A 19,014-nucleotide genomic window follows, 5' to 3' on the forward strand; every position below is an offset into this window, starting at 1 on the left:
AACATAAATCACTTTTACCGTTTCCAATTTCAAACCCTCTGTTGAATACTACCTTTGTCATTGTCCATATTTGATTCGATCCAAATTCAGATTCTAAAATGAAATCCGTGTTACAGAACACACTGTAAAGAAGATCAGACGACATTTTTACCAACCTGTAACAAGACTAGAAAATGAAATTATTCGAAATAAAGTACTAATTTTTTGAAACAAAAACCTTCATAATTACGACTCAAATTATCAGTCTCAAACCCAAAAATAACGTGACAACACAATTAAAACAACCTGGCTTAAAACCACAAGTGACCGTCCCAAATTATGTCGAATCTACATACAATGTTGGGGGGTCGAGCCCGTGCCCATGACAACAATGATTCGCCTCTAAGCATGGGGACCACCATTAAAAGGCATTCTAACAGTAAACCTTGATTCTTCAGAAGGCAGTGCTTTAATATTACAAGGAGAAGAATAGAAGACTGCACTGATGGGCTAATGACGATGATCACATATCACATACAGAAAGTTTGGAAGTCGGATAAAAGTCAAATAATCTAGTTTCTGACTTGTTGATTTGGTTGTACGGTTGCAATCATTTGTGCCATGACTGTGGCATATTGAACTGCGGTATGTTGGGAAGTATAATGATCCAACAGACCATAGTCTGTGTAGTTAGGTTCGATGTGCAGGAACTGTCCCGGTAATGACCTCTTTGACAGGGTATCTTTCCATATGTCGATAAAGTCTTCGAGAACTTGCCTTGATTTATCAATTGAGGAAAGTGGAAGATATTCAACCTGCGCGTTTTGGAAATAAAACGAACAAAAGATTAGTTGGGCAAATGGCAACCAATATTTGCAGAACAATCAAAGTGAACAGCATATATATTTGTGATCACCAATATTAAATCATAAATGTTCACTAGCTTAATTCTTAAAATCAGTGAGTGGTGGTACGGTAGGATTTGAAACTGGTGGTACGGTAGGTTCTACCTGACAACATCAAAATTACCCATGTGGCTCTCATTAGGTCTTGACTCCCAGAAAAATGATATTGCAAGGATAAGGAAGATCACACTTTAATCCTCAAAATTAGCAACGAGCACAAGAAATTTACAGCTGAAAAAGCTTACAACACGGCAACTACACCACACTGACCATTGATCCACATTCCCTTCCCGACCCTCTATCCCAGTAAGATCGTAGGTTTATACACGAGCTTTTCCAAACCAAAATATCTAGCTAGAAACATGAGTGTTCTTAAGCATTCTACAGGTTGGCATACACTTAATTTGACTCCCTCTGTCCCGGTCATTTGTTTACCTTTCGTTTTGGCACAAAGACCAAGGAGAGGGAAGGGGACCATTTGTGGGTATTGTTATTGAGTGACAAGTGGATAATGGGTTATGTGGATGATCAAATTGCCCTTAAAAAATATTCCCAATATAGAAAGGTAAACAAATGAATGAGACACCCATAAATGGCATAGGTAAACAAATGACCGGGACGGAGGGTGTAAGTCAAATCTTGGATATAATGCTGCCTATCAATATCCTAACCCAAACACATGGAAATCTTTTTTATTGAATCTAGACCATTGTTTCATGAACTATTTGAGACCAAGATTGATGTCAAGACCAAATACAAGAAATAAGACAATTTTGGCTTTGTTGAACTGACATGGAGACAGTATATATTCTGCTCCATCGACAAAGTCGAGAAGGCAATTTGATCGTTTCATGTGTACACTGGGCGAAGGATATGGGATCCTCAATAGCTCATCATAAACTTAACACACAACATACTACCAAGAAAACACATAAAGGGTCTTTCTTAAGGAAGATGCGGAAGGTGGGAGAGGTCTATCGTTTGTACGAGATAACTAGAAAAGAGCTGAAGTACTCAAGTAATTTTCTATCGAAGAGGACAAAGTGACAAACAGCCTTGAGAGAATTATAAGACTAAGAGTGTGACGATGAGCCAAAGTATATAGAAACAGAGAGCTTACAGAGGACAGCTATATATCATTTCAGATATATCATACAAACTAATCGAAAAGCGCACCTCACTTAATCTGATACATGCAATATCAATCTTATTTAAGTAATGAATCGATATGTAGCATTACAAATTTTTGCTCTGTCAAGACACCAAAGACGCAAGTATGAGCTCATGGCTTTTAAATGTCAATATGTGCCTTCATCTATCAGACATTTAGAAAAGAAATCTGTGAGATCAAACTTTAGGTCACTTTCGAAATGGATCTCAATAGCTCATTTTTTACATTTTAAAACAGATCTTCAATAGCTCATTTAGGCATCGAGCTTGTGATTTATATCCAAAGCTCATTTTCACATTTTCTATAGGGCTTTCTTGCAGCAGATCTTTAAAAAAAGAGAGAAAAATATAACGAGGAAATGACTGCTAAAAAGGTAACAGATTCAAAAACTAAAGAGCATAGAGTCTTTTCTTGTCCAGATAAATCTACAAAAATAAAAAAAGACGCAAGTACAAAATATGAATGAGAAGTCTAATAGTCTAATACTTTTCATATATGGAGGTTTCGTACGCTCCTTCACTCTTACCTGAAGTTGAGCGAGAGCCTTTATAGCTATATAGAGGCGCTAAAGTTATGATGCGGAATATACAAGTTTATTTCAAGCTGACATACACTAGTAATACTACATGACTACATGTCATAAAGCTACTTGGTTACTATGAATCAGCATTATTAATGTCACAAGTTTAGGTACCCATATAAACAAGAATACAAAATCTGATTGTGCCAAGTGTCCAACAAAAATTAAAGGAATTATCAGCGGGCTACTAAAATATAGTACCTCCATAACAATTCCCCTCATAGATTCCGAATGACTTGGAGAAACCTTTCCCACTCTCAACTGGAAGTCCCCAACCTGGTACTGGATCCCCTACAAGTTTAACGAAGCTACGACGAGTAAAAATCAACTTAAGAGTTTTTAAGAACTGCCTACAGAACTCATAGGCAATGGCAAAGAAGAGCATCATACACCTTCAAAGGTTGCCCCAGAAGATGATAATCAAAACTTTTACAAACCAAACTATAACCAAATAGTTGGATCGAAAATGTTACAGCCAACCATCAAAAAAACATTCCTGAGCAACAGTAGCTAAGTCATCCAAACAATTTTATATATTCATTTAAAGACTTGTAGTTGTGAATCATGCATGGCATATTTTATCCTCACAAGTGATTCTACTTGATCGGTATAAGCATGCACCTAGAACAGTATAGTTACATGTCTCCATGAAACAGAAAGCTTTGTCTCTCTAAGTCAGGTAAAAAATCACGGCGAAACATTACCTCAAAATTAAGCGATACTCTAGATTTGTATGATTGCAACTTCTCCATGATTAACTGTATATTTGAATCTGCTTCAAAAATAATTCGCTGGCCACGAATTATAAAGTAATATTTGTCGGGTTGATCTGGTATAGATATACCTAGAAAATCGCGTGCAAATTCAGCTGCCATTGACGGCTCTGATTAGCAACAAAAACATACACACACTTAGGGTACAGCCTAAAACCAAAAAAGTCACTACATTCCCATTGAAAATGGTTACAAAAATCAAGGAATTTCAAACCTCGGGTAATGGGTTTGTAGAAGGTGATGATAGATTTCCACCTTCCTTCTTTAACACCATTCAAACTTTCGACACACTGCGAAATTTCATTCATAATTTGGGTGTTGGCAGTAGCCCCAGCACTGGGAACCCAATGTAGAACCCTAAACAACACGGCCCGAAAGACACACAATTAGATCAATCCCACAAGATAAACATATAATTCAAGACCCAAAATAAGAAGGGTGGGAATTAGTGTTCACCATTTGACAGGCATCGGAGGAAGGTAATTCTGGGAAATCAATCAAGAAATTCGTATCTTCTTCAAGCAAATTACCTAAAACCCCATATGTATAATCAGATGATGAATAAAGTAGCATTACTAATTACGGAGTATTATACAACAAAAATTGCATCCGAAAACAGTAATTATTGACACGGTGGGAGACCGTCTTATTCTATAATTTGTGATACTTCATACAAGAACGCTGTATAGGAGAGAGATAAGGGAAGTACCAGTATTTTTTTATCAGCTCCCAATCTCTGTCTTCGATTTTCTAGGGTTTGGCAAGTTTTTCTGGCAATTGTGTGTGATTTTTCAACAATCAAGGTGAAGCAGAGCAAATTTTCCCCGTCGAAGGTCAGGTGAAAAGTCGGTCAAAGCTCAACTCGTGTGACCTTGATTTGAGATGGACTTAGCTTCATAACTTACTTAACGAACCCAAATTAAAATTGGCTCGATTTAAAAAGCCTTTGAGTGACTCATACTTTTATAATAAAACTAGTTTAGAACCTGTGTAAAATTGCACGAGCATGTATAAATAATACTCCCTCTATTTTTCTATATATGACTTTCTCACATTTCGAAATACACCCTTCTCTCTTCAATATTTCCCAAATTCTATGTTTAAATATAGTAATATGTATACTCATAAGAAAACGTTTTTCATAAGGAATTTAATGGTATAATTTTTATAATTTTTTGCCAAATATATTTTGTAAATATTAAAATCAAAGGCTCGCCTCGAAAAAGCAAAACGTCATATATTAAAAAATGCAGGGAGTATATATTAGTCATTTAAAATTTATAATTAATAATATCACTCAATATTATAGTATGAATGTGCAAAATTTTAAACATTCAAATTAAAGTATAATATTGAATTGAGATTCAACATTTATAGTACCCCTAAGTCCTAACATATAGACCAAATTGATATATAATTGATATAATATCGGTGAAGACTTTTTTTTATGCTCGTGTCTCATATCTACCAAAGCATTCATAAGCCAATGTGCTTGTATCTTATTTCATATCGATGATAACTTTGAATGTAAGTGAATTACACTTGTCCCATATGTTATAAAAATCATTAATTAAAAAATATAATAAATTCGTAAATCATGAAAACTTCAAACATATTTGGTGTGTAAGCAGGTATAGCCTCGTCCCACCCCCCATCACAAGTGGAATACTTGTACCCGTACCCCTTTGCGAATGCTCTACCCATACCCGTTTCAACGGGGGCGGGTATGGTGCGGCATCCATTGTACCCGCTCAACTAACATCTATATTCCTTACTAATTAATAATCACAGTATACACGATCCAAATAATTAAAATTAAAAGGGTACATGTGTAAAATACGTATTGTAATACTTTAGAGGTAAACATCTGATATATACGGATTATTTTTTCATTATGTTTTTAACACTACACAACAATCTTCGTGTATTTTTTAAAGATATAGTACGATATGGATCATATGAAGTGAAGTTATTAAAAACATGGTAGGAATGAACCATACGAAAAGACTTTTTTTTTTCTAATTTCAAAAATATGAAATAATAAAATTTTCATTTAATCTACTAATTTAATTTGATAGTAAACCTTGTTAAGCATATTTTGCTAACCTTATCTGTTATTATAATTTTTTTTGCTTCCACCGTTTGTCTAATAGAACTTTACTTACAGACTAAAACTCGTTACTACCCATATTTGCGGCGAGGTATATAGATGTTTTTAGTACACGATTTTACACTAAATTAATATAAACCTTTTTACCAAACACCCTTAGTAGAACGACATAGTTATGATGTTGAAAAACACCCATAAATAATTGGCTAATTGTATATACCCTCATCAAAAAATTTCCATACAAACTATAAGTATGATACTCTTATATAGATGTTGTTTGGACTAGTTTGTAAAAAAGAGTTTTTGTTTTTTTTAAGGAGCTTTCTCAAAAGCAACTTATTGGAGAAATTACTAGTGTTTGGCTTAAAAAATTTTAAACTATTTATACTAATCTCTTTGGCCTAACTAGCTTGTAAACTATTTCTACTAATCTTTAATGTCACACTTCCTTTAAGCTGATCAAGTGATTTTCGTTCCTGTATAACAAGGTGAGATGGAGTGTGATCAAGAAGTAAAAAAACATTCCATGGATATGGCAATCATTTACCATACGCATCCCCATATTAAACTAAACATATATTTCATATTTGTACGTAAAATCAAGAAGTGCAAGCACAAAAGAAGATGTCCAAACACATAAGAGCCGTAGAACTAATGTTGTCTGATTACGAAATTAATATACTTAACATTATCATCTGCTCATAAGAGACGTAGCAATAGAATTACAAACAATAACCATGTCATTATCTTCTGCAACTCCAACATTCTCATTTGATTGGCCATCTTCGTCAATGTTGTTATCTCCATCATCTTCTCCTTCTACATAAGGCATATAGTTTGGATCTGCGGCACACTTGTCAAACTCGACATCCTTTAGCGCATATTTTCTTATATAGTTGTGTAATGCCATAGTTACAACAACTATTTTACATTGTGTAGAGAACTTATAGCTAGGGATGTTAAAAATAATATTCTCCATCTATTTTTCCAAACTCCAAACGATCTTTCTATCACATTTCTAAGAGACGCGTGTGCAAAATTGAATACTTCAAAGAATCCCGTTGGAGGTTGAGTTGAACGTTTATACTCAGCAAGATGATAGCGTTTATGTCTTCCTTTAAAAGGTGCCAAATACCCTTTCATATTTGAGGAACCCGCATCAACTAGATAATATTTACCTAGGCAAAAAAAAAGTGAGTTTTATTTAACAAAAAAACTCACAATACAAAAAAAATAATAATTAACATGAATAATAATAAATATTTTACATACCTTGTGGGGGATGCGGGAATATATTTTTCCCCTTTAACTTCTCTATTGTTGTAGTTAGGATACGAGAGTCATGGGCAGATCCTTCCCATCCGGCTTCAACAAAAGTGAATAGTATGTCAAAATTGCATATTGTCATGACATTTTGTGTTGGATAAATTTTTCTACCGATATTAGGGCAGAGCAAAAAATTCGATTATCCAAACTGATCCGATATCCGATCCGAATCTGATCCGACTGTTTGGATATCTGATCCGAAAGTTAAGTTTGGTTTGGATATCTAATCCGAAATCTTTGGTTTTGGTTTGGATATGGATATTAGAATTAAAACATTTGGATATCCGATCTGATCCGAAACTATAGTTTTCTATTATAATTTCGAGAAAATCAAATTTTATTTGATACAACAACTTAACTAATGTTTAAAATATTAGAGAAATATTTAGGTGGTACTTAAATTTTATGTCGAGAACATTGGAATAAGAATACTAAAGAAAATCATCATGTAAGACTATGAATATAATCGTGTTTCAAACTTAAATTTAAAGTAAATTTTAAAGTATGGATATCTGCATCCGATCCGATTTTTTTGGATACCCGAACATTGGATATCCGAAACATTTGGTTTGGATATTGGATATCTAACTTCAGGATTTTTAATATGGATATCCGATCTGAACTAGCACTTTGGATCAAATACCTGATCCGTACTCTGCCCTAACCGATATAAGAGATCTCCTCTTTCTTGAGAGTAATTACTACACAAACGTTAGTACCATCTATAGCACCTATACAACCTCAAAAATGTGGCCAATATTTATAATCTTCACGAATTTTACTAGGACCTTCATTAAAAAGACAGTCGGGTGGTTGTATGATGTCTCTTGAAAATGCCACGAGCGATGTTAAAACCTCACCAAATTTTCTACTAGTTGTCTCCCCGGAATGCTTGAATCTAATTTGAAGGGTACGATTGGAGTGATTATGTGCACAAACACACAAAAATATTGCAAGCGCCTCTTCAACACGCATCTCTCTAGTTGGATGCAACCCGTACTTTAATACCTTGGCTAACTTTATAAAGACATGTGACTCCATCCTAAATGTCCTATAACTTTCACCATGTGTATTTAAGTATTTAACACAAACTGCCATTCTGAGCAAACTGATGTTCTCACTTTTTGCTTTGAAAGATATTTAACATAATATTGTGTAGAAACTATCAATCCTAAGACGATAAGCACATACATCCTTAACTTTTCATGGGTTTGTTGTTGACACGACACTTCCATGTCCATTTCTGAGTCATCATGTAACACCCCACGGTAATTGAAGAGGTCCAGTTATAGGCTTAAGTGACTAGTGCTTAAAGGGATTGAAAGTACTACTCATATCAACAAAGTGCATTTTCTTTTATGATCATCCATGCGAAAGAACTCCAAAGTTAAGCGTGCTTGGCTGGGAGTAGTCTTAGGATGGGTGACCTCCTGGGAAGGTTCCCGGGATGCGCATGAGTGAGGACAAAATGCGCTATAAAGGACCCGTGTTGATCTGTGGGCCATGTACATTGCCTGGTGAGCTATCATAAGTAACCGCTCCCGACCCGGTTTGGGCCGGGGTGTTATAAGTGGTATCAGAGCAACCCTGCGACCGTGTGGTGATCGGAGGCAGTTGTTATACGCTCCTGGAGGCAGTGGTTATACGCTCCATTGTAATCACACACCTAGCGGGGGAAGATTCTGGGTTAGCGGTTATGCTCCCAGGCGCAACGAGGACGTTGCGTTCTTCAAGTGGGGGTGATTGTAACACCCCACGGTAATTGAAGAGGTCCAGTTATAGGCTTAAGTGACTAGTGCTTAAAGGGATTGAAAGTACTACTCATATCAACAAAGTGCATTTTCTTTTATGGTCATCCATGCGAAAGAACTCCAAAGTTAAGCGTGCTTGGCTGGGAGTAGTCTTAGGATGGGTGACCTCCTGGGAAGGTTCCCGGGATGCGCATGAGTGAGGACAAAATGCGCTATAAAGGACCCGTGTTGATCTGTGGGCCATGTACATTGCCTGGTGAGCTATCATAAGTAACCGCTCCCGACCCGGTTTGGGCCGGGGTGTTACACATCATCATATACACCATCAGCAATAACATCTTCCACATTCTATAGAAATAGAGAAAATTTAAACAAACTTAAACATATATGTATAATCAAAAATAAATAATGTCATACATCTTTTATTTTAAAAATCACGTAACTGAAAACTAAACAACATAAACGACTATAAGTTCAAAATCACGTTACTAAAAACTAAACTAAACGACTAACAGTGCAATGTCTAGTAAAAATAACAGTCTAACTTGAGAAGTGTAACTTTTCTTTCTTTTGAGCTCCCCTTCCAGGCAATTAACTCGGATTTCGTCTTCTTCTAGCGGAATAAATATTTGTCTATATTCACGTTTGACAAATAAACGTGTACCCAACATAAATAGCTCACTTTTACGCTCAATTGATGTAATTTTTTTTAATAAAGCTATGCGCTCAGCAATACTACATCCTCCAGATTGATCATTTGTCTTAGTATTTGCGACTATAGTCTTCATCACATTACAAATTCTGTCTACCCGACTTTGCATCATCAATGTTGTGCTCACTTTTGATTTCTTAACTCTTGACATATTGCCTTTCTTCTCATGTTGTATCCTTTCTTTTCTTTTCTTTTCTTTTCAGGTTGTTCTTTTTTCATGACCAAATCGCTATCTATATCAATACTCTCTAAATCAAGAATTTTCTCACCACAAACCAAATCATCATTAAACTCTTCATTGACTGCATTATACCCTTTATTATACCCTTCATCACACCCTTCATCATTCCCAGTCTCATTCACTAAATAAGGATTGAAAGTATTATCTTCAGTTACAAATGTTTTTGAAAACATTATATCCATCTCAGTTAAATTTTCTATACCACTCTTTCGAAAAATAGCTACTTCAGGATTAACCTGCAATTTTTTAGAATAAAACCCTTGTAAGTTTAATATATTACACTAAAACATGATGTTGAGCATTTATACTATTTAGGTATTACAGACTAACATTTTCCTTTTCATCCCACCATGCGTCATCAGCCTCAATGATAACTTTATCGTGATCCCATCCTAACCTAGTCTCGGGACCGGTTAACTGCTTCCATGTCTTATATTGAACTTTTAAAGATTTAGTTGCTTATAGTCGTACCTTCTTCTAGTCCTAAGCTGAAACTTTTTAACCACATTTTCCCATCCTACTTTGTTAAAATGTGTATTAGGCCTATTTCCAGCATGAACCTCTTCTGCACAAACTTCACAAAACATCTTTGTTGTTAATGGATCCGAGTTTGCCTTTTCTTTTTTCATAACAAAATTTGAAGGATCAGTAGGTCGTACTCTTTGTTGCCCTCTCATCATCTTTTGATGATACATCTAACAGTTAAATACATAATCATATTTGAGACACAATACAAAAATGATAATTTATAGTCGAATGTCGCATAAATAAGTTACCTCATCATTCATACAAGAGCCCAATAGTTTTGTCATAGATTGAGATGGAGAAATTTCATGGACACCATAATTGACAGAGTAGTTTGCCTAAATGTAAAAAGCAAACAAAAATTAGATAAATCACAATATGCAATATAGAAAATAATCTTTGATTACAAGTACTTACCTTTTCTGATGGTACTTTACTTGGGAGTCTATTGTCAGAATCATTGTTGTTCTCTCTAAAACCAGGAGTTGGAGGAAGCCTTCGATGCATATCAACAATAAAACTCTCTAGAGAGGAAAAAAAAATCACTCGACCACTACAAAGATTCATATGAGAGTGTTGGAATTAGAAAACTTAAAAACCAAAAACTCAAATTGATTGTTGCATTAAGAAGAGTAAGTACGTTATAAACTTAAGTCCCAGTTGTAGACTAAGCTCTTCACAATTAAAATCACAATAATTAAAATAAAAGTTAGTCTTGTGAAGACGATTTTACACGAGCATAGTTATAAAACGGATCAAAACACAACCTTAGTGGGTGAAAGTGGTTACTAAAGGATCCCGTTTTACGATAAATTTGTGTAAAACCGTCTTACCCAAGTACTTGTGTTACAATAATAAGGGAGTATGATTTAACGTTTCTAAACTCTAGATAGTTCTTCCACAAATTGATAAAACAATGCTCTCAAATACCTCAAGGTTAAAAAATGGTAAATCAAATTTTCAGAGACAAAACAATAATCGATTATTATGGATATGGTGATAATTTCAAAGAAGAAGATGCAAAGAACTTACACAGTTAATGGGTAATTGAAGTAATAAAACATTGAATCAATTAGATGCAAACAAAAAATTAGTTGCAAAGATAAGAACCATTTACAAAAAGGAAATTAAAGAAGAAATCACCTGTACTTGAGATATGAATATGAAAGAGGGGAAATTGCTGTAGTGTTTAGGTTTGGCCTTTGGCACAAATAAAAGTGTGAAATAATATATATGCTCACACTGAACAAGATTATGGCGCTAATATTTTTTGGGGTTCCCGCTTTAGATTATTTAGAGAGGTGTGAAATTAGAAACAGAAGTACCAAAATGTAGCTTCTGTTTCTAGGGGCCGTTTTCAGCTTTTGTTTTGTTTTTTTTTGGTACATATGAGAGGCAAAGCCCCATGATTAATTGTTATTAGTTATTACATGAGGTATCGTGACCCCAAAAATATCCTCGCGAAGAATGATATGCATCTCATCTAAGGGAGTATCTAAATACGCCGGAATAGTACTAGAATGAACTCCTCGATTTGCTAGACAATCGGCTGCTCTGTTGGCTTCTCTATAAGTGTGTTCTAGCTTGACCGTCCAATGATTCTCCTTGATTAGCTCTTTACATCGTCTGACAATATACTTCAAGTTATTACTCATGAGTTGATCCTCGTTGATGATTTTTACACACGGGGAATTATCCATGTGTATTAGGAGCTTGGTAATACGGAGAGATTTTGCTCGTTCCAACCCACAAAGGAGAGCTAGAATCTCGGCTTTCATGGACGTACATATACCGCACGAGAAGTAATAGGCCGAAATGAAGTTACCCGTTTCATCCCGGAAAATACCACCACTACCAGCTGGCCCTGGATTACGTTTTGATGCACCGTCAGTATTTAGGAGGACCCATCCGTGAGGGGGAGGAAGCCACCGTATAAACACCTCCTCAGTAGCTGACCGTGGAGGAGGTATGAAAATATCGAATCGATCAAATGCCTTTTTTGAGCTAGCAAACTGTTGGTACAAAAAGGTTTGGGGGTCCAGCGGGTTATCATTATCCCGGCCAAACATCACAATGTTCCTCCATCTCCACAACCACCAACAAGTAATCTAAAACAGAATTGGCCAGTCCGCTATCGAAGATACGACGTCGTTGCTAGCGTTTTTTGTCAGCCACTCGGATATAGGAGAGTTATAAAAGAAGGAGTTGGTACTATCAATACCAATGAGGTGCCATACCTGTCTCGATACATGGCAAGAGCGAAGGAGGTGCTCGATAGACTATTTGTCTTCGCCACACCGCGGACACATGGGGTCATCACCCATATTTCTTCGAACTCGGTTCACATTGACCAGTAACCTGCGGTGTGCAGCTAACCACAAAAACATACGCACCCGTTGTTGCACTGGGATTCGCCATATGGTCCGCCATAAGTAAGATTCAGGTGTGGTTGATGGGTCAGTTCCTCGGAGATAGACAAGAACCGATTTAAGCGTGAATTTACCAGATGAAGAGCCTTGCTAGTAGAGTGAATCGTCTAGCTCCGGATCATTAATTAGATAAATTGAGGCGATTTTTTGTAGCAGCTCTTGCGGTAGGAAATTAGAAAATTCATCCCATTTCCAGCCAATATTATCGCACCAAATATCGCTCACTGTCGCCTTTAATAAATTTTCTGGAATTTAGGAAATCGTATGATCACTTAAGCATAATCCATCGACCCATGCGTGATCCCAAAATAGGGTTTGTCTCCCATTACCAACTGCGTGAGCCGTACCTCGGACTATATTTCGTGACTGAGCAGTGATTCCGGCCCACACATTTGACATATTAGTTTTTGATTGAAATATATCGATATCACATCGATTACGACAGTATTTTGCCCGCAAAACTCGTGACCATAGGCTGTTAGGTTCCGTAAGAACTCGCCATCCGAGTTTAGTGAGGAAGGCTGCATTGGCTTGTCGGGCTGACACTATTCCGAGACCCCCATCTGTCTTTGGTCTTTGAATATTTTCCCATGAAATTAGATGGATGGGTTTTTTTATTATCGTCTCTGCCCCATAAAAATCGTCGAGCTTTCTTGTCTATAGAATCGCACACTAACCGTGGGATTTTTGCCGTTTGCATGCTATAGTTTGCTATCGTTGTTAGAGTAGATTGGACCAAGGTAGATCTTCCAGCGAGGGATAGTCGCTTGGTCGACCAACCTGCCAATCGTTTATTAACTTTTTCTTCTAAGTGGGCAAAAGTTTGTCTCGTAACACACCCATTGATCGTAGGCATACCAAGATACGTACCTAAATCACTCGTTTCTTTGAATCCTAGCATGGAGCTGACTGCTTGACGAATCTCATGAGTCATGTTCTTTGAATAAAAAACTCGTGACTTAGCGGAGCTGACTTTTTCCCCAGATGCCTTGCAAAAATTATCGAGAACATTTATCATAACCAATGCTTGTTCTTCAGTAGCTTCACCGAATAAGACCATATCGTCAGCAAAAAGTAGATTGGTTATCTCGGGGCCATATCGACATAAAATAATGGGTTTCCAGTTTTTATTTCTAACTTCTTGGTCGATAGCTTGTTGCAATTTTTCAAGGCACATAACAAAAAGGTAGGAGGACAAAGGATCACCTTGACGAACCCCTCTAGTCGGAGTGAATTGATCCGTTGGCTCGCCATTCCACAATATTTGCATACGAGGCGTGGACACGTACTCCATAACCACATCAATAAGAAGTTTGGGGAAGCACATGTCGCAAAAAGTATTATAAATAAAGTCCCATATTAGTCGGTCATACGCTTTTTCTAAGTCTATCTTGATAGCCATTATACCCGTATTACCTTTTTTCTTCCTCATGGAATGGATAGCTTCTTGAAAGACGACAATATTATCAGTTATTTGTCTACCCGGGACAAACCCGCTTTGAGTTTCTGAGATGACATGTGGAAGTACTTTCTTTATCCGATTGGCCAAAGTCTTCCTTACAATTTTATACGCAACGTTGCACAAACTAATGGGACGGAATTGAGTAATAGACTCGGGGGCGGTTACCTTAGGTATCAATACAATGTGTGTATCGTTGAGGCCTTCCGGAAGTCCTTTCCCTTCGAGAGCTTTGAGCACCATCTCTGATAAAGATGGTTCAATAAGTGGCCAATTTTTTTGATAGAATATACAGAGCTTGAAAGCCATCGGGGCCGAGGGCTTTCAAGGACCCCATATGATTTACAACGTTCTCAATTTCCGCGATATGAAATGGTCTTGTGAGCCACTCCCAATTCTCATCATTAAATTCCTGAAATAAATCCCATGGAATATTTTCGACACTGCTCGTTTGTGTATCATCTGTGTATAGCTCTTTGAAATAGTCCACGATGATTCTCCTAATCTCTCTTGGCTCGTCGTACCATACTTCATTTTTGCCCTTTAAAGTCGTTATTCTATTTCGCCATCGACGCACTAAAGTGCTAACATGGAAATAGGAAGTGTTACGGTCTCCATCTTTAATAAATTCAAGTCTCGACTTTTGATACCATAAGAATTCTTCCTGAGCAAGGACTTCATCTAACTCCTTCCTTAATTTTGCTTCCAATTTTATAAGATTACCTTTCCTTTCAATGGACAACTCCCGTTCGCAACCTCCAATGCGTGTTATAAGAGTTCTTTTTCGTTTGAAAATATCTCCGAAAACATCAGCATTCCAATCTTTTAGTTTACTCGACAAAGTTTCGAGTCGAGTTGGAAAATTTCCATTACTTGGCCAATTCGAATTCAAGAATTCTTTAAAATTTTCGCGAGTCAACCAACAAGCTTGGAAACGGAATGGTCTATTGATAGTATTGAGGGGTGCAAATCCATTTGGTGAAATAAAGAGAGGGAAATGATCAGATTGAAAGAGTCCCCCACTCGGTATTGCATAATGCCCTATCAAGTCTCGTACTTTGCCTCGTTTCAATGGAGTTTCCTCTTGACCAAGTATGAGACGATCCTGTAAATGCCAATTCTAGTAGTTCACAGTTCTCTATCCAGCTATTAAACCTTTCTCATCTCCGGGCCATATTAGCATCGCCTCCGTGTCTTTCGCTCAAGTATCTAGTTTCATTAAAATCCTCTGCGAGCAGCCATGGGTGATTATTTGTTCGAGCATAGGTCTCTAATTCTTCCCAAAGAGCTCGACGATTGGACGGGTCAGGACTTGCATAGACAACTGAGAAAAACCAAGGAGACTCTCCAGACCGAGCTACTTCAAGAGTAATATATTGTTAATTTTCAATAATGGGAATAATAGTAACTAAATCAGTCTTCCAATAAACCCAAATGCCTTCACTGAAGCCGTTTGCATTCACTCTGGACTGACCATCATACCCGATAATAGAGCCTAACTTAATAGCGTGATCTCCACTCATGTGAGTGTCGACCAAGGCTAAGACAGTAGGTTTATACGTTCTAACGACTTCTTTAATAGCATTGATTTTACTCTTGCTACCAGTACCTTGAACATTCCAAACCATGAAGGTGATATGGGGAAGGTGGGGAGTCAAATTCGGAATTCTTGTATTCATATGATCAGGTATAAAGTTTAGAGATGATAGATATGCTCTATTTAAGAGTTGTAGAATGTTGTCAATACTCTATGGTATCGCCATCTCCATCGTTAGATTCAGGGGATTGTCCTCCTGTAGACTGAATTTGACATCCAGAGCTGGGCACTCCGCTATGGCTATTGCCAGGTATAGAGTCGCCATCTCCGGCCACGTGGACACTTTGAATTTCTGAGTTGGGGGAATGATTTCTATCTGGGGGTTTTGAGGGAGGTATCGTGGTTGAGATAGGGGGTGGTCGAGATAGGAAAAGTACGGATGGGAGTTCATCAGTACTCGTCGTTACTGCTTCTTTGTTATTATTTGTTCCTCTGATCACAGTGACAGAGATATTAGAAGATGGACTTGTGTTGCTCGATTTTTTGGTAGGTTCGATGTTATTTGGGGCCAAGGGAATATTTGAAATATCTTTTAGAATAGAAGATTGATTATTTGAGATAGGAGATTTGATAGTATGATTAATATTAGGTTGGATATTAAAATTTGATTTAGGAAAATTAGGCATATTTGTTCTTCGATTATTTTTGGAAGAGGAAGCTTGGGCAATAATTTTGTTTGTCTGCTTATTTAAGGAAAAGATTTTTTGCTTGATTTTGGGGATTTGGGGAGTAATTATTGGGTTAACAGGGGTAGTATTAGAGGAAGGAGAATTAAGAGTTGGCGGGGAAATTTGAATAGGGAGATCTTCGGAATTATTCGACAGCACTCCAAATCTTGACCCAGAGGATTTCGAACTCTGACCAAATTTGAAGATCTCTTTCTCACTAACTGAAACAAGGGACTTCCGGCGAGGTGGCTTCCTTACTATCATCCAGTCCCCAAAATTCTCACTTTCCTCTGGTTTTTAGCCTGCTTCCAGGGAGCCTGATTATGGTGAGTTGTCGGGGCCTTGCTCATGAACAGAGGACTTGTAATACCCCGTATTTTAATGATAAGTTATGAGAATAGTTTATGTAATTTAATAATTAATTAAAGGCATTTCTAATAATGAATTACAAATAAGACGATAATTAAATAATAAAATAAGTAAAACAAGTCGGGAATTGGGCTTAGTTAATAATTGAGTATTGGACCATGTGACATTAAGTAATTGGACTGAAATTTAGTATAATAAGGTTAGAGTATAATCGGGATTTGCATCGGAAAATAATTATAATATAATATGGAAAGGTAGTAATTATATTATTACTAATAATAATTTATGACAATAATAGATTAGTAAAGATAAAATAAGGGAATCCTACCTATGATATATGTAATAATAATAATATAATTGTGATAATAATAATATAATGATAATTATAATAATAGTAATTCCTATATTAATTGGAATAGGTAAATTATATAGTTTCCTACTCGCATTCTCTATAATCCTACCCTATAAATACTATATTAAATCTGAGAAATAAATCACAAATTAAGAGGAGGAGCTTTTGGAGACGGGATTAGCAAGCGGTAAATAATAGGTAACAATTTCCAATCTTGTTTTATTTTCTTATACAGCTGAATGTCAAACGATCATAAGACACTTAGAAACTGACCCAAACCTTGACGGAATGAGACCAAACTTTGGGAGGTGGTTCGTGGGGTTGCAAGGGTTGGAATGGGTGTAGTGGTGGTATTAGGGATGGCCTAGAGTGGCGGTAGCAGGCGGCTAAAGGTGGCTGGTCAGGGGGTGTTGTGGGTTAGGTCGTGGGTATATGTAGTGGGTAATTGAACCCCTAATTGGCCGAGTCTTGACCTGGGCATGGTAGGGTTGTGATGGGGGGAGGTAGTCGACCACTGTAGAGGTGTTGGCGTGGTGTCAGGTGGCTTCTGGTGTTGGTGGTGGCCGGAAATCGTGAGAACAGGGGTTTTGTCGCAGCTGTTTTAAGACGAGTGTCGTGTCTTCGTTAGGGGACCACTGGGGAAGTGGGGACCACCCCTGGAACCACCGTGGGACAGTTGTGTCAACGGTGGTGGCCATCTGTGGTGTGGGTAGTTGTGGTGGTGTTAGAGAGGAGTTTTATAGGCGGTGTATGTTGATGTCGGGTTTTCGGTAATTATTATGTTTATGGTTGTGTTGCTAGGGCGTAGGTCTGCGAGTGGTAGGGAAAGGTTGAGCTGCTGGCTGGAGGTCGTCGGGAGTCATGGTGGTGCAGGCTAGTGGTGGTAGATGGGGTGGTGCCACTAGGTGGCTGGTAGGCCGTGTGTGGTGGCTGCAAAAGGGAGGTGTGTGTTGTTCACGGTTGCGTATGGGTGTTTGAGTTGTGGTGTGTTTGAGTTGTAACGTGGTCATTGTGACGGGGTTAATACAAATTTATTGGGTGGACGGATTTTTACGTAATGATCTACACGGGAGATAATTAATATAATTATAATCGAATAAATTAATATAATGAATTGAATAATGAATAAAAGTATAAATGAATTGAATTGAATTATAATATTTTGATTAGGTGATGGTTGTGAAGAATTATAATCGGATCGGATTGCTTTAATTATTTGGATTGCTTTGAGCTGCTTAATTGGATTTGCTCGCCAGGTAGGAAACTACTTAATCTTGTCTTATTTCTGTTATTGCTAAAGATGGATTAAATGTATGAGGCGGTGGATAGATGAAGGTTGTATTTAACTGTTTACGGCGATCTTTTATTATCTTTCTGGATTTTCTGCCTTATGTCAATATTATTGATTGTTGTTGGAGTTGGGAGATGAGTTTTGTGTGTATCCAGACTGTGTGTCTGAGGCGGGACTGTGTGTCCAGTATATCTAGACTGTGTGTCTGAGGCGGGACTGTGTGTCCATTGGACTGTGTGTCCTGGAGTATGACTGTGTGTCTAGAAGTGGAGTATGACTGTGTGTCTAGAAGTGGCTGTGTGGAGTGAACGGGATTGTGGTGGTAGAGTTTATTTGTGTACCAGTGATATTGCAGGTTGTTTTATTCTCGTTCATTGTTTAGTTTCCTACTCAACCATTGGTTGACGTGTTTGCTTCTGTGTCAAAATAAAATTGATGCCTGCTTTAATTGATGGCATCCTGTGGTGAACCATTTAATATTTCCGATTAAATGGGGAGCAGATTTAAATAGCAGGTTTTGAGTTAGCTGGATATGGGGAGCTTGGGCGTGTGAGCTTTCGGACCTGCAGGAGTCTAGATCACAAATGTAGTTATATCACTTATTTAATTTCCGCTGCGAGTTGTAATTATTTTATATTAAGTTTTACTTGATTAAGTTGTAATAAACATGTAATCATTAAGTTTTTAATTTAAAGTACTTTGATGAGTTGAACTTTGTTATTCACTACCTCGGGAAACCGAGATGGTAACGCTCTCATTTACTTGGGAATGTCTAG

At 37.2% G+C, this 19,014-nt stretch overlaps 1 protein-coding gene across 1 annotated transcript; it reads right to left on the bottom strand.

Moving 5' to 3' along the window:
- Window positions 1–275: 275 nt before the first annotated feature.
- LOC141592528 (mediator of RNA polymerase II transcription subunit 20a) lies at window positions 276–4,352 on the bottom strand. The gene is made up of 6 exons (XM_074413236.1): window positions 4,118–4,352; window positions 3,865–3,938; window positions 3,623–3,765; window positions 3,340–3,518; window positions 2,837–2,926; window positions 276–794 (listed from the first exon to the last, which is right to left on the bottom strand). Exons 2-6 carry the CDS (start codon window positions 3,876–3,878, stop codon window positions 552–554), a joined length of 669 nt encoding a protein of 222 aa, XP_074269337.1. The 5' UTR covers window positions 3,879–3,938; window positions 4,118–4,352; the 3' UTR covers window positions 276–551.
- Between the last annotated feature and the right edge of the window lie 14,662 nt (window positions 4,353–19,014).

Source organism: Silene latifolia, chromosome 7 (assembly GCF_048544455.1).
Source record: "Silene latifolia isolate original U9 population chromosome 7, ASM4854445v1, whole genome shotgun sequence".
NCBI lineage: Eukaryota > Viridiplantae > Streptophyta > Magnoliopsida > Caryophyllales > Caryophyllaceae > Silene > Silene latifolia.

Coding starts and splice junctions, on each gene's coding strand:
- LOC141592528 (XM_074413236.1), bottom strand. Junction 2,927..3,339: donor GAGTATCGCTTAATTTTGAG/GTAATGTTTCGC, acceptor TTAAACTTGTAG/GGGATCCAGTACCAGGTTGG. Junction 795..2,836: donor TGAGGGGAATTGTTATGGAG/GTACTATATTTT, acceptor CAAAACGCGCAG/GTTGAATATCTTCCACTTTC.